Consider the following 17,327-nt stretch of genomic DNA (forward strand, 5'->3'; position numbering starts at 1 on the left):
ACCTCTACCTCCCGGGTTCAAGCAATTCTCCTGCCTCAGCCTCCCCAGTAGCTGGGACTACAGGCACACGCCGCCACGCCCAGCTAATTTTTATATTTTCAGTAGAAACAGGGTTTCACTGTGTTGCCCAGGTTGGTCGCAAACTCCTGAGCTCAGGCAATCCGCCCGCCTCAGCTTCCCAAAGTGCTGAGATTACAGGGGTGAGCCACCACGCCCAGCAGGAAGCATGAACTCCTTCTTCCAAGTCAGTTCAGGCATCGCGTCTCTGGACGCTGCTCTTAGCCTGGATGGATGGACCATGAATTCCTAGTCAAGACTCTCTCATGCTTGCATCCTAATACTTAGCAAGTTGTCCTGAGACCAGGCTTACATGCTTTTCTTTTTAGTGAACCACAGAATCCTCTACGCTGTGAGCTATATCTCACTCATTTGCACATTGTCAATGCTTAGCACAGAACCTTGTACATAAAAAGCATGCAATAGATTTGTACTGAATGGAACCATTCACTTTCCTGCATTTTATTTGATTTGAGTAACAATTTATGTGTATTTGCTGCACAGACTTACTATGAAACTAAACTTATTCGTTGAATATTTTATCGATGTAATAACTACAGAAAAAAAATTGTCACTTAGTTTAACCCCTTATACTTAATAAGGCCTCTTAGAATTGTAAGATGAACCTCTAGTGAGCAAAACAATGAACTCTTACTGGATTAATTATTCCAATTATTTCTCAATTTTAAAGTCAGGTAACTTGGTAGTCACCATTAAATGCAAATCGGTGTTTATATAATAAATACACAGGCATGTCAGTGACCCGGAAGAGATAAACAGGAACTCTGAGTCTCAGATTGGGGAAAATAACATACAAATACCAAAAAATAAAGTGAAGCTTTTTTTTTTTTAAAAAAAGGAGATATAACATAGAGAAAAAAGTCAACTTTATAACCGGCACTCTTGCCAAAAACATTTATTTATTTAAATAAAGACTCGCTGGAGGGTTTTAAATACAAATTAATAAAATTAAGAACACTTAAATGAGCATGTCCAAAACTGATTAATGCATTAATAGAAAGGCTTTACTTAATTTCTACCAGGTATCCAAAAATTTTTTTGAGAACTGTTAGGGTCAGAGGGACACATACAAAAAAATTGTAAGATATGACTTCTTTTCTCAACTTCCTTTTTTTTTTTTTTTTTTTTTAAGTCTCGCTCTGTCGCCCAGGCTGGACTGCAGTGGTGCGATCTCGGCTCACTTCAGCCTCCACCTTCCGGGTTCCAGCAATTCTTCTGCCTCAGCCTCCTAGGTAGCTGGGATTATAGGCACGCACCACTATGCCCATCTAATTTTTGTATTTTTAGTACAGATGGGGTTTCTCCATGTTGGCCAGGCTGGTCTCAAACTCCTGACCTCAGGTGATCCGCTTGCCTTGGCCTGGCAAACTGCTAAGACTACTGGTGTGAGCCACTGTGTCCAGCCTCAACTTACTTTTACAGATAAGAATATAGGCTGGGCGTGGTGGTTCACACCTGTAATCCTAGCACTTTGGGAGGCTGAGGTGGGCGGATAACCTGAGGTCAGGAGTTCGAGACCAACCTTGCCAACATGGTGAAATCCCATCTCTACTAAAAATACAAAATTAGCCGGATGTGGTGGCACATGCCTGTAATCCCAGCTACTCTGGAGGCTGAGGCAGGAGAATCACTTGAACTTGGGAAGCAGACGTTGCAGCCAGTAGAGATTGGCACCATCGTACTCCAGCCTGGGTGACACGAGCGAAACTCTGTCTCAAAAAAAAAAAAAAAAAAAAAAGAATATAAAGCTAACATAAACAAACTGGGGAACTCATAGTTTCTTAAGTAGATAATGAAGGCTGTACTCTAGGGAGATTAATCCATGAGGCCTGGGTTAGAAAGTTTGGAAGCATCAAAGAGGAATTGGGGAACACATGAGTGCCGGGGGTTGGTGTGTAGCTGAGTGAGTGGGAGGTGTGACCTCACCCTCATGTCTGGATGGCACAGGGTGAGTGAGCACCCACAGAACACCTGCAGAATAGATGAAAGAGCTGGAAGGCAGGGGGTCTAGAGTTCAGGTGAAGGGCATAAGCTTGGATACAAACGTGAAACAGAAGGCATGGCAAAGTCAAAAATTTTTTAGGGGAAGGGCAAAAACAGGAAGGTGTTCTTCCACAGTGATGCTTGTTTTTCCTGTGGAGTAGAGGGTGAGCAGCTCTTCTGAGAATAATGGCAGAGAAAAAATTCAGGATATGACTCATCTTCTAGGTTAACTTTGACGATTAAAGTGAGCCATTTGTAAGAGGGTCTTTCACAAATCTCACATTTCGGAATGTAGGATTCTTAGGTGGTTCATAACCAAAAGAATACAAGTTTAACCACGAATAGGAGAACCATATTATTTTGGGCAAGTATTTAAAAATCTTAAAGAAGAAACTCTTAAATAATGTATTTGTACATATATTGATATAGGTTAACATATGTTTGACATAAATTAATTTTAATAATATGACAAATTTAGACTTAAAAGTTGCAAAGTTTAATTACAGAATCAATCAGTACCACTAATGCTAACAAATACCAAATCTTTAGGTACTTGGTCTTGTTGGGTTGACATGGCATGTGTAAAAATAGAGATTGTGACACTGCTTGTAGTGAACAGTTTATAATAAACTGTTTTAATTAATTCTTCAGGTCCCAAAATGGTAGAAGTCCAGAGTCAACAGTTTCAGATCAACTCCAACGACGGCAAGCCACTATTTACTGTAGATGAGAAGGAAGTTGTGGTTGGTACAGATAAACTTCGAGTAACTGGTATGTACTAACTCGAGAAAAACACAACATTCGATGGAGTACACATCTGCAAAAACACATTGTACTATTGACAAGCTTATGTGGAATCTTTCAAGCAGATAAGAGAGCTTGAATGTGTTGCATTTTCTCCATTGCAACTCTCTTGATGCTCTCCTAGAAGAACAAAATCCTTCCTGCAGATCTTGGCCCACCCTTCTTCCACCACAGTTTTACCCTTCGTCTCTTTCTCTCTTTCTCTCTTTCTTTCTTTCTTTCTTTCTTTCTTTCTTCCTTTCTTCCTTTCTTCCTTCCTTCCTTCCTTCCTTCCTTCCTTCCTTCCTTCCATTCATTCTTCCTTTCTTTCTTTCCTTCGTTCTCTCTTTTTCTTGCTTGCTTGCTTTCTTTCTCTCTTTCTCTCTTTCTTTCTTTTTCTTTCTTTTTTTTTTTTTTAGACAGAGTCTTGCTCTGTTGCCCAGGCTGGAATGCAGTAGCACAATCTTGGCTCACTGCAACCTCCGCCTCCTGGGTTCCAGCGATTTTCCTGCCTCAGCCTCCTGAGTAGCTGGGACTACAGGCACCCACCACCATGCCTGGCTAATTTAGAGGCAGAGTTTCTCCATGTTAGCCAGGCTGGTCTCAAACTCTTGACCTCAAATGATTCACCCACCTCGGCCTCCCAAAGTGCTTGTAATCCCAAAGGATTACAGGTGTGAGCCACAGTGCCCTGCCACTCTTTGTCTTTTTCTAACTGGAGTAACCCACAGACTTATCAAATGTTACTGTTATCTGTGCAGTTCAAGTATCTGTTTCCCAAGTTTCTTTTATTCTCATCATATCATGTACTTGAATTCCTCATATTTCTACCAAAAAAGTTCTCTTTTTGAACTAAAAGTTGAATACCGGTCTCATAGGACTCATTTTTAAGACTCAGAAGAGACCATTTTATGAAAAAAATTTTTCAGAACATACTCTAAATTCACTTGCTAAAGACTAGAAGACGTAAGCAGACACTTGTTAAATCTATCCCAGTGCCTTTCTGTACTACTGTGAAAACCAATAGCGATGTTATTGTCTCACACAATCCTATCAATACTCCCAAATGAAAAACAAATAATATTTCCTGGCCAAGAAAGTAGACTCCACCCTATTACCGGCCCTAACAAACTACAACAATCATAACCTAATGTTGCACACTCTAAGACAGTCATGTATCTGGTTTTGTTACTAAAATGAAAGACACTAGGGCATTTAGTTAAAGGAAATTGGTCATTGTCCAACAAAGCACCTTGAGCATCAGAAATGCACTGTTGCGTACGATAAAGAATATGGGCCGGGTAGACCTGGATTCGTTCCTACCTCTGCAATTACTAGCTGCATAATTTCAAGTAAGTTAATTTTTGTTTTCTGTTTCCTGACTTCTAAAAGTGAGTTGATAATGTCAACTGTACTATCATTGCTGGGTTAAGTGGATCAAGTATGCAAAGGGCAGCAGAGTTCTTGGTAGAGTATCATTGCACTGCAGGGCAGTAAAATCTGCAGGGAAAACAGTCTAACAGCTTAGATCGCTTCAAACCCAAGCCTTCCCACACAGAGAATCAGCAAAATGAACTTTTCCTTAGCCCAGGACTCCTTCCGGGCCATGACATCAATTAGAGGAACAGATGAGAAAAATTGATAAGCAACTATATTATTTATTACCTGTATACATGCGTCAGAACCATCCAGAGGGCTTGTTTAAAAATATACTGCTGGGGGCCAGGCACAGTGGTTCACACCTGTAATCCCAGCACTTTGGGAGGCTGAGGTAGGTGGATCGCTTGAGCCCATGAGTTTAAGACCAGCCTGAACAACATGGTGAAACCCCATCTCTACAAAAGAAAAAATACAAAAATTAGCCAGATGCAGTGATGCGTGCCTGTGGTCCCGGCTACTCGGGAGGCTGAGGTGGGAGGATCACCTGAGCCTGGGAGGCAGAGGTTGCAGTGAACTGAGATTGAGCCACTGCACTCCAGCCTGGGCGACAGAGTGACACCATGTCTTAATAATAATAATAATAATAATTATAGTGCTGGCCTTCATCCCCAGAGCTTCTGATTCAGCAGGTCTGGAATGTGACTTGAGAATCTGTGTTTCTAGGCAGTCCCCAGGTGCTGCTGATGCCACAGCTCTGGGGACCACACTCTGAGAACCACTGCCCTGGACTAACGTGAACCAGCAGGAGAAACAGCAGGTCAGCAATATGTCAACGCTCTCTGTAGAACAGCGGTCCCCAGCCGTTTTGGCACCAGGGACTGGTTTCATGGAAGAAAATGTTTTCACAGTGTGGGAGATGGTTTTGGGATGAAACGACTCCACCTCAGATCATCAGGTATTAGATTCTCATCAGGAGCATGCAACCTAGATCCCTCACACGTACAGTTCACAGCAGGGTTCGCCCTCCTATGAGAATCTAACGCCTCCACTGATCTGATAGGAGGCGGAGCTCAGGCGGTAATGCTCGCTGGCCGGCTGCTCACCTCCTGCTGTGAGGCCCAGTTCCTAACAGGCCACAGACCAGGACCCATCTATGGCCCAGGGATCTAGAGTCCCTGCTCTAGAACATGCATTCAAGTTGTCCTTTCAAAAGACAAGTTATCATCTTCTCTTTCATAATTGTTTTTGCCTGAGGCACAGTTTTCTCCCAAACTCCTCCTCTGCAGTGCAGCTAAGCAAAATATACCCCACCTCTAATGACTCTACGCTTTCCTTGTTATTTTGGTGTTGCAAACATTTCTAGTTCTTATTGCCAGAGACACCATGAACTGAGAGTGTACAAACGGTACAATTTTGAGCAAACCATAATTCTTCTCAATTTTCCAATATGTTATTGGCTTCCTTACATTTTGTAATGAAAGAAACTAAGAGATTCCACAGTTTTGATGTTTCCCTTCTTGTTTTGTCTCTATCCAAGGTCTGACTCTCTAACCATTGTCTATGGCAGGCTTTGTCGATCTTAACACTGTTTTGTTTTTTTTTTTTAAACTTTAAGTTCACAGGTACAAGTGTAGGTTTATTACATAGGTAACTTGTGTCATGGGGGTTTGTTGTATAGATTATTTCATCACCCAGGTATTAACCCAGGTTATTAGTTATTTTTGCTGTTCCTCTCCCTCCTCCCATCCTCCACCCTCCAATAGGCCTCAGTGTCTGTTGTTCTCCTCTGTGTGTCCACATGTTCTCATCATTTAGCTCCCACTTATAGGTGAGAACATGCAGAATTTGGTTTTCTGTTCCTGTCTTAGTTTGCTAAGGATAATAATCTCCAGCTCCATCCATGTTCCTAGAAGGGCGTGCATGATCACATTCTTTTTAATGTCTGCATAGTATTCCACATTTTCTTTATCCAGTCTGTCACTGATGGGTATTTAGGGTGATTCTATGTCTTTGCTATTGAACCTTAGCATTGTTAACATTTTGGGCTGGATAATGTTTTTGATGGAGATTGGGGGAGACTGTCCTGTGCGTTGTGGGATGTTTAGCGGCATCCTTAGCCATTTAGTGGCATCCTTAGCCTCACTAGGTGCTAGTAGCATTCCCACCCCACCAGTTGTGACAACCAAAAATCTCTCCCAACATGGCCAAAGTTCCCCATTATTGGGGGAGGGGCAGTAAAATCTCCCCCAATTTAGAAGCACTTAAATTTATACTGTTTCTCTGGAATTAGCATTTACATAGCATTTGCTATGTGTCAGTGACTAACCTAAAAGCCTCCAGTACACAATAATTCAGACATGCTTCCTTTTACATGATGCTTATACTTTGGCTGGGGAGGTGGAAACACAAATTAATTTGTTGGATACAATCAGCTAAGGACACTAAAAGATGTTTGAGCAAAAGCCTACAGGAGCAGCCCAGAGAGAAGGATTCATTCTGCCGGGTATGATGCGTGGAAAGAGAGGCAGAATAGGTCAGCAGTGAGTTCTCCAGGAAAGAGACATTTGAGCTGGTCCTAGAAAGATGGGTAGGAGTTTATCAGGAAGAAAACATAAGGATTAGCATTCTACACAGACTGTACTCAAGAACAGATATTAATGGACAATTGCTGAAAATAACAATGGGTAACTTTATTTTATACTTTAAGCTCTGGGATATTTGTGCAGAATGTGCAGGTTTGTTACATCGGTATACACATGCCATGGTGGTTTGCAGCACCCATCAACCCGTCATCTACATTAGGTATTACTCCTAATGCTATCCCTTTCCTAGCCCCACACTCCCCAACAGGCCCCAGTGTGTGATGTTCCCCTCCCTGTGTCCATGTGTTCTCATTGCTCAACTCCCACTAATGAGTGAGAACATGCAGTGTTTGGTTTTCTGTTCCTGTGTTAGTTTGCTGAGAATGATGGTTTCCAGCTTCATCCATGTCCCTGCAAAGGACATGAACTCATCTTTTTTATGGCTGTATAGTATTCCATGGTATATATGTGTCACATTTTCTTTGTCCAATCTATCATTGATGGGCATTTGGGTTGATTCCAAGTCTTTGCTATTGTGAATAATGCCACAATAAATATATGTGTGCATGGGTCTTTATAGTAGAATGATTTATAATCCTTTGGGTATATACCCAGTGATGGGATTGCTGGGTCAAATGGTATTTCTGGTTCTAGGTCCCTGAGGAATCGCCACACTGTCTTCCACACTGGTTGAACTAATTTACACTCCCACCAACAGTGTAAAGGCGTTCCTATTTCTCCACATCCTCTCCAGCATCTGTTGTTTCCTGACTTTTTAATAATCGCCGTTCTAACTGGTGTGAGATGGTATCTCATTGTGGTTTTGATTTGCATTTCTCTAATGACCAGTGATGATGAGCTTTTTTTTCATATGTTTCTTGGCTGCATAAATGTCTTCTTTTGAGAAGTGTCTGTTCATATCCTTTGCCCACTTTTTGATGGGGTTTTTTTTTCTTGTAAATTTGTTTAAGTTCCTTGTAGATTCTGGATATGACCCCTTTGTCATAAATCTACTTGGATGGACTCCAAGTAGCCTTTGGAGTTTCTCAGGTCAGCAAAAGCAACAGCAGTTGACAGCCAAGGAAAGAGCAGTGGTAGGAAAAGAGATAGGCGGCCTCACTCTGAGGACTGGAAAGAAAACCCAATTCTTTGCTTCTTTTCTCCGCTCTCGTCACTTGCACAGCAGCCCATAGCTCCGATGAAAGGGGAAAATAAAGTGGCTCTCTCCTTAAGACGGTGCACTCGAAACTCCTGGCTGCACCAAGTCCTAATCCTGACTCGAACTGCCATTCTTTGAGTAATTAAGACAATTGCTATTGCTATTATTTTAATGACTCAAATAAGCTAAAACCTCTCTTTAATTCTTAAACAGCTTCCATTTACACTTTAGTCAACTAGGCTACTGAATAATAGTTTTTAAGTGAAATTTATGGAAGCGATTACACAATTTCACCAGTTCAGTCTGAAATCGATTTAGGCCTTTGAGCAGGCTCATCTTCCTCCCCCACAAAATTAGCCACCAAGTGGCCAAAGTTAACGTTTCCTTTATTAACCCAAATTACAGAACATACCATTGGAATAACATCACAATGTTGTCTTCAAAAAACTATTCTACACCATTGCCAGAACTGACTTCTGCCAGATGACAAATTGCTAGTTTGGCCACCGTAAGTGTATTTTAGCTCCCTGGCAACAATTTGCTAGGCTTGGTCCGTTTCCCAATATTATCTTTAAAAACAGAGTTTTTTAATAGGATCCATTTCCCACCACTAATGAGAAAAAGTAAGATCTAGCAACAATCCCAATTCTTCATGCCTTCTGTGCAGCTAAGCAGGATCACAAAAAGTCAAAAGTGATAGTGTAGAAATGCTAGAGTCACCCATAATTATAGCCAGTGACAAAAATGGACCTGGAGAATGTGTTCAGCCACTGAAGAAGTGAAAATAAACAAGGATGTTAAGTCGAAAAAGACGTGAAGACAGATATCTGGAAGGTGCTTTTAGGAGCACCATATCCTTCAAACACATACCCAAGGGCACAGAACACTGATGCAGCACTGCACGCAGCGGTCAGTGCTGTGCTGCAGTCAATGGTATTTCAGCTGAAAGGAACAAGAGTCCCAATTAAAACAGGCTTAAACTGCAAATCTCACATAGGAAGGCTGGGGAAAGGGTAACCCCAGGTTGTTGATTAATTTAGTAGCCAAGTAATATTTCTCTACCTTTTCTTCTCTGCAAGTATGTTGATAGTTCCCTTTTTGGTTGCAAAATGATTCCATCAATTGCAGACATCACTTGCCGCTGCAAAGACTTCTCTCAACATCTCTCTCTAAGAGGACCTCAGTGATTTGGCATCTTAAGTGACTCTCCCAGCTGAAATTTTTCTCATATTAAACTATTTGAATTTCTTTTGTATGCAGCATTTGGCTGGATTGATTTTTTGTAACGTAATTTATTTTGATTTTTAATGTGGAATTTAAAACATTCACATTCATTGTGATAACTGCTGTGTTTGGCTTATCTATGCCATATTATTTCATGATTATTATTTTTAATCTTACCAAGTTTGAGTCTGAAAAAAGCCTGGTGTAAAGGGAGATAGAGTGGGACCAGATTACGCAGGGGATTTGCTGGCCGTTATAAGAAGTTAGGATTTGTTTTAATTCAATGGGGGGGCATTGAATTGTTTTGAACAGGGTACTCCTTGATTCATTATACATCTTAAGGTCAATCCAACCATTACAAGGGAGGTTGGAGGAAAGAATGGAAGCAGTAAGACCAGTTAGGAGGTTGTCAATTGTAGTACAGGTACTCAGTGAATGTGACCTGGATTGGGTGGTAGCAATGGTCAGAGAGGGAAGTGAATTACTCCAATTTAAGATCTGACAGCTACAGCCTTGCCCATGAATCACATGTACGGCAGGCATCCAAGAGCATACTCAATGATAATATTTGCTTTGGGTGATGGCATTACTCTCTGGGTAATGGAGAGGCTTGAGGAGGAGGAGAATTCATTTGCAGGGCAGACAGCATCAACAGTTAATATTTTAGACACGTAAACTGAAGATCATCTGGGAAAACTGCCAAGTGCATATGTCATGTCAGCTATTCGGCATGTGAGTTAGCTACTGCTCAGAGCAGAAGTCTAGCCTAGAGATAAATGTGGGCGTCATCAACCAACTGAGCTCCGAAAAATGCCAACGGTAGAGGCCAAATAAAGGCAGAGCAGCCACCAAAGGAGAGTAAGGGACAGGCAATGCGGCGGGAGGGATATTACAATAATCATTTTTCTGGTGTCAAGAGAGACTATTTTCTCAGAATTTGGACCCAGGAGAGATGACAGAAATTGTCACTGGATTTATTATTATGGAAGTCATTGCAATCTTAAGGAGAGCATTTTTCACTGGAGTAATAAAAGCAAAAGGCAGGTTGAAGTGATTACAAAGTGAATAGGATGGGAGGCAGTAGAGGCATTATGTGGGGACATTAAGCGGAAGTTTGCCTGAAGAAGAGAAATGGAATATTTTTGACATCACTTGAAAAGCCCATATCAGGCCATAAATGCTCAATGAATGCGTAGAATAAATCTTAACAAATAGTTATCAGTGTTGATACAAAAATGAATGCATACTGAGACACATAATGTATTACTGTTTGAACAGAAGTATTAATTGAATTCTATGTATTTCTATAACTGAAGGAACCTAGAAACAACAGTATGTTGCAAAGAATGTAGCAACTTAGAGTAATTTGCCATTCAGTTGCTGAGTCTGTCCAAGAGTGTCATGATTGCTGGGCTCTGTACCGTGAACTTTCCAACTGCCTTCATGACCATCTCAGTCCATCTTCCACCACAGTCTTACTACGGATCTTCATGTGAGCATCATTCATCATACAATGCTCTAGAATCCAGAAGGGAAGAATGATGTTGAGTGCTACTGCTTCACAGTAGAAACGGACATGTCTAATCTCAATGACACGTCCATGTCTAATCTCAATGACATATTCTAAAAATAAAAAAGTTAACATTATTAGACTAGGCTTTCCTTTATTTTCCTTTTTATTTGTACTTTCCTATATAAATAATGCATATTATACAGGGTCATTTTAATGCATGATTTATATAATGATATTTTATAGTAGAACTTTTTTCCTGTCTAAAATTTTAGATTATAGGACTTCAAATAATATGTTTTATTTTCCACAAAGAAGAGGTATTCCACCAATTATATTTCTTATATCATCTTGGTTGTGAATATTTAAATGAATGCAAATGTAAAGAAAATGCAATTAAATTGAAGATCAACAACCATTTCCTGAGAATCATTTTATGAAACCATTTAGGAAAATTCATTGTATTATATGCAAATAGGTTCCGAGGAGTATTTAACTTTGAGGCTGAATAGTAATGATATAATCAAGAGCATATAATTTGGGCATTTATCATTTCAATGTAGAGAAACTGCTGCTCTTATTTAAAGATAATACATATCAGTTTATAGATTTTCTATCTCCCTATAAGTACATTACCATAATCATATGTCAATATAATATCACTAATTATAGTTACATTAGAAGGTAAGTAATTGGCACGCATTTAAAAACTAATTACCGAGTTTTACTGCCCTGTAAAATAGTGCCACTGAAAGTCTTTGAATAAATTCAGCTATTGGGAAAGAGAATTGAAGCTGCTGTGAAAGTTGATTATATGAATTGGGTCATGTTGTCATACCCAAGCAAATCGAGGGGCTGCGGGGGAAAGCACTGAGGGCATGTAGCATCTTTTTCAAGAACTGAATTGTCCTCAAGCCCAGCCGCTGAAATGGCCTGCTATCACCCTAAGACCAGTGTTACCTAGTAAATGCTGAAACGACCTGCCGTGACACCAAGTGTTCTACCTGCTGCCCTCACTCACCAATCAGAGCTCGCCAGCTCCCAGAAGCTTCTCTAGTGTCAATGAGCCTTCTTTCAAAACAATACGTAACATTTCTTTCTTTCTTTCTTTTTTTTTTTTTTGAGATGGAGTCTCACTTTCTTGCCCAGGCTAGAGTGCAATGGTACGATCTTGGCTCACCACAACCTACGCCTCCCAGGTTCAAATGATTCTCATGCCTCAACCTCCTGAATAGCTGGGATTACAGGAGTGCGCCACCACACCTGGCTAATTTTTGTATTTTTAGTAGAGACGGGGTTTGATCATGTTGGCCAGGCTGGTTTCGAACTCCTGGCCTCAAGTGATCTGCCCGTCTTGGCCTCCCAAAGTGCTGGGATTACCGGCGTGAGCCACTGCACCCGCCCACGTTTCTTTTTCTAATAAAACTCCCAACTTTTTCTTTGTTCTTTAGAGATATGCCCCAAATTGCAGTTCTGTGATTCCCCCAAAAATCATTTAATTTAGAGATTTATCTCTGTATTTATTTTGATCCAACACTGTGCTCAAATAAAAATTGCCTATGAAAGTGGAATAGATTGCAGTCTCTAGTTTTGTTTTACAAGGGTATGTGTTATAGAAAGTAAAATGTGTTGACTTTTTTCTCATTCACAATATCATCTTGTTTATATAAAAATGGAGAAAATAACTACAGAAAATTTTATGCCCACATTCCTTTTGTTTCTATATCTTAGTTATGGAAAGAAATCATTATTTTTTGATGATTCATAAAGCTCATTCTAGGTTCGTGATAACAAAGCATTACTTAGGTTTCAAACAATGCTACATATATTACACTAAATATACTTATATAAAACTAAGCATAGCTCTGCTTGTCTTCTTGAGAATTGACTTGAGGTGTATTAAAATTTACATTTTCTTTTATATTTTGCAAATCAGAAGCAGCAAGGAGGAAAGAAAAGGATAAAATGAATACATATTATTATACAGATTACTATGTTAAATTATTTTCCTCTGTATGCCAAGCAGGAAATGTTGTCAATACATCAACAAACCAGATATTGTGCTCTAAAATAATTTGACTGCACCATTTATTGTGGAAACGCCAGTGCTTGGTATAGCCTAACTTTACATAATGATCTCCATTATCATTTAGGTTTGCTTAAGTGGTATTTAAGAAAATGTGACTTGTTACGGTATGTATGAGGATCTGTTTCTCATCTGAGTATAATTTACATAAATTATAATTTTCATGAAACATTAACCTTCACTTATGTGTGTTCCTTTATTTCAGTTGATTATAGTTTTTATGTAAATCATCCTACTAAATCCGTTTGTAATTTTAAAATTTCGCTTTGTTCTGATTTAAGTCTGTTTTGCTTTTGTGCCACAAGCTATTATTTCTTGGATAAGGGCTTTTTTCCAGTGTGGGTTTTTATCATATCTTCATATTTAAATAAAATCACTAAGGAAGTAGTAATTATAATAACAAAGCTAATATAGCCAGTAATACTGTGGAGAAAATGTGAAGGTACTGTGAACAGTAGGACTGGCCGGGCGCGGTGGCTCACGCCTATAATCCCAGCACTTTAGGAAGGCCGAGGCGGACAGATCACCGGAGGTCAGGTGTTTGAGACCAGACTGGCCAGCATGGTGAAACCCTGTCTCTATTAAAAATACAAAATATTAGCCAGGTGTGGTGGTGGGCACGCATCGTCCCAGCTACTCAGGAGGCTGAGGCAGGAGAATTGCTTGAGTCTGGGAGGCGGAGATTGCAGTGAGCGGAGATCATGCCACTGCACTTCAGCCTGGGTGACAGAGTGAGACTCCGTCTTAAAAAAAAAAAAAAAAAAAAAAACAAACTAAAAAAAAATTAGTAAGGGCTGCTCAAAAGATATTTTGCCCAGGATGAGGATTTCTCAACACAGAGGCTGGGAAACTTTTACCCAGGCAATTTTTCTTCAGTGTCCAATATTGAAACTAGTACAAGAGTTGATTTAAAAATAAACATTTTAGTTGTTTCATTATAGAAGCTCCTCAACTTGCAATGGCTTGCCTGCTACAAAGCCATGGCAAGTCGGGGACCCCTTGTATTTCCTAAAGAGGAAAGTGCACAGCATGAGGATGACTCCTGAGATTCCTGTGGAACCACAAGGGAGAGAAAAATGCTTTGCAAGTGGCAGCCACAGCCTCTTAAGCCAAGGTTAGGGCCTGAGCCAGGGGTGGGACCCTAGGCAGGGCAGGGCCCAAGATACGCACGAGCAACCTGGGGAAGTCATGATGAGCATATATAAGCAATGTGGTGCTTGGTGCTGCTTATATCTGTGAATATGCCCATGAAATTCAAGAGGATATAGATTTAAATATAATGTGAAAGATACGTTTGTATTCCATGTAGAATTCGTTGCTTCCAGTGAATTGGATTATTTGTTTATTCCTGGACACTCAGCACATTTTCCTGCCCCTGGACTGCTGCTCCTTTTGAAATTCTTGCTCGCAATCTCCATATATTCATAAAGGTTTATTTATTTTAAGGTTCAGACCCACTTCACTTTCTTATATAGTCGTCCCTGATGCCTTAAAGTAATTCTTCCCCATTGATGACTCTCCAGATAATTTTGTTGCAATTTGCTACTGGCACATTACTTTCTATCACATATTGTTATTTATGTATGAAAACCCCTATAGCATATAGATTAAACGTGTGGGCTCTGAATTCAAATTACAGCCTTGCCACTTCTCACCTGTGGAACCCTAGGCAAGTTAATTAACCTTTCTCTTCCTCAGCTTCCTCATGGGTACAATGGGAAAATATTACCTGCATTGTAGGGGTCTGATTATTAATCAAGTTAGGATACATCAGAGAGCATGTCACTTTCACCTGTGTTTTTCTGCACCCCAGCTGACACAAGGCCTTGCATATAATTAGGTTCTCAGACTCATGAAACAACTGGGAACATACTGATTCCTAGGGATTAGAAGGTTCATTTTAAATATTTAAAGCTTGTAATTTTTCTGTAAATATCCTGAGTGCCTTAGAAACAAGTAACACAAGATACAATTTTTACACATAAAATCTAGAGAATTAGTTAAATTACTATTACTTAAAATATATGGATGTATGCAACTTTCAGAAGGACTTTTTTTTCTTTTTTGATTTGAAGACTAATACTGCTTTCTAGTTTTAAAATAAGCCTGCTAATTTGTAATTGCTTTGAAAAACATACTTTGTTTATGGGAACATAATGAAATTGTGATAGCCTCAGAAAAGTAGGGAAGCAGTTGGGCCTATTTTTCCACCCGTAACTCAAACATCTGCAAAAATTCTGCAACAAAGAACAAAATCCATATGTTCTTTAATATCTAGGCTAAATGTTTATTTTGTCCGGTGCCACTTGTTTTACTTCTGCTCCTGATACATCTTTGTTTTCTGTTTAGGGCCTGAAGGGGCTCTTTTCGAACATTCAGTGGAGACGCCCCTTGTCAGAGCCGACCCATTTCAAGACCTTAGGTAAGAATTTTTCTTCAAATATTAACAACCTCTCCTGTAGAAGACAAGGGGGTATGTGCTGGAATAATATGTCAGCAGTGACTGCGACCTGACTGTTTCTTATTTCATCCGTTGCCTTTATTTTCAAGACTTTCTGCTTATAACTAGATAGTATTTATTAAAATCCAAAGGAGGTCAAAAAGTCCCACTGACTCCACACTTGGTGCCTCTTCACAGCCTCCTCCTTCCTCCTCCTTCCTCCTCTCCAATCTGCCTCTCACGCTGGTATCAAAATGAGTTTGCTAAATGCAAGCTGGTTTAAATGCTTCTTTGCTCCCACATCACATCAGCCATAGGAAAATCCTAAGAGCTCCACTGGGCACTCCCAGCCCTTCATAGTCTGGGCTGTGACCGGCGGGACCTTCTCCCCTACCCTGCCACCCAGACACGAGTGACTGCCATATCCTCACCGACTCGTCCCACACCATCCCCTCTGGAAATATTTCTACCCCAGGGTAATACATCACAATCGATTCAGAATGAATGAGCATGTCTTTCCTTATGAAGTGGGAGAAGGAGATTGTTAAGAAGGATCTGGGAAGGGGAACCCCTGCAAGTTTGCAGCAGGGCAGTCTGGCAACAGTCCTCTTCTGCCCGGATGAAGTCACTGGGACTGGATGCGCCCTCTCTGGTAACCAGAACACTTGACAAATATATGAAACAATCACTTTCAGACACTGGATAACAAGAAGTGCAAAACAAGATAGAAACTAATGAGGTGAGCCCTACACTTGCCCGAGCTCTCTGCCCACAGGCACGTTCAGAATCAGGGCACAGGGAGGGGGAATCCAGTCAGTGCACAGGCATCTCTGGGAGTGGAGGAGAAAGAGATCCGAGAGTGGGGAGTCTGTGGGGCAGAGGACCAGAGAAGAGGGCATGTGCCGGGAAACAGCCCCAGAAATCGCATACAGCTTCCCAGGTGTGCACGTATCAGAGGTTTTTTAACTGCTCCCCTATATGTAAGCACCTGATTTATTTACAGTTCACTTGTGCAGGTATATTTTCATATTGTTGGAGATACAGCTTCATGATAAATTCCTGGAAGAGGAATCCATGGGTGAAAAACATAAATGCCTATATTGTTCACTCAGATAATGCCAAATTCCCTTCCAGTGACTTCCCCCTCCATTGGGGTGTGCCAATTTGCACACTAGCATTGATACGATAAAACCTATTTTCCTTTCCCCATAGCTGCCAACACAATGTGTTTTAAAATATTTTAAATTTTGCCAATCTGATAGATTAGAAATTATATCTCAAAATGGTTTACATTTCTCTTAATATGAGTGAGGTGGAACAACTTTTCATATGTTTAAAGGCCATTTTTATATTCCTTTCTGTGAATTATTTATCTTTTTCTACTTTTTAGAAAATATTTTTCCTCTCAATTTTTAAGACTTCTTTAAATATTGGGGATATTAGCCCTTCATCCCTGATATATGTTTTAAATAATTTTTCCCAGCTTCAGTTGGCTTTTGATTTATTGTACTTTATGCTGTGCAGACTTTTTAATGCTTACATGCTCATGTTTATTAATCTTTTTTATTGTATCTGGATTTTAAGTTTGAATTTAATATGTTTCTTGCATGGTTTTATCTTTTACGATTAGACCTCTGATCCACTCAGAGTTTATTATTGTGTGAGGTATGATGTATAAGGTGTGAGGTCTGATTCTAATTTTATCTTTTCCAATTGGCCAACCAGACGTGCCAGCAACTAGATTATTTATTTAAAACTCTACTTTTCCCCTATGATTTGAAATACAACCTTTACCACTAAATGTCTCTGTAGACTTGGGGCTGTTCCTGCACTTGTTAGTCTATTGCACCAGTTTCTCCATTCATGAGTCAGTACTGACTTTGTTAACTAAACAGGCTTCTTTTTTTTTTTTTTTTTTTTTTTTGAGATGGAGTCTTGCTCTGTTGTCCAGGCTGGAGTGCAGTGGTGTATTCTCAGCTCACTGCAGCCTCTGCCTCCCAGGTTCAAGAGATGCTCCTGCCTCAGCCTCCTAAGTAACTGGGATTACAGGAGCCTGCCACCACGAATGGCTAATTTTTTTTTTTTTTTTTTTTGGATAGAGA

At 40.1% G+C, this 17,327-nt stretch overlaps 1 protein-coding gene across 2 annotated transcripts in view; it reads left to right on the forward strand.

Annotated features, from left to right (window-relative positions):
• SGCG (sarcoglycan gamma) overlaps positions 1-17,327 on the forward strand; it is an 81,545-nt gene that overhangs the window by 51,846 nt on the left and 12,372 nt on the right. For both annotated transcript variants that reach the window (XM_025364597.1, XM_025364598.1), the window contains 2 exons: positions 2,713-2,832; positions 15,135-15,207. In XM_025364597.1, the coding sequence (XP_025220382.1) occupies positions 2,713-2,832; positions 15,135-15,207 (193 nt within the window). The remainder of the gene's footprint in view (positions 1-2,712; positions 2,833-15,134; positions 15,208-17,327) is intronic.

The sequence above is a fragment of the Theropithecus gelada genome, chromosome 17 (assembly GCF_003255815.1).
Source record: "Theropithecus gelada isolate Dixy chromosome 17, Tgel_1.0, whole genome shotgun sequence".
NCBI lineage: Eukaryota > Metazoa > Chordata > Mammalia > Primates > Cercopithecidae > Theropithecus > Theropithecus gelada.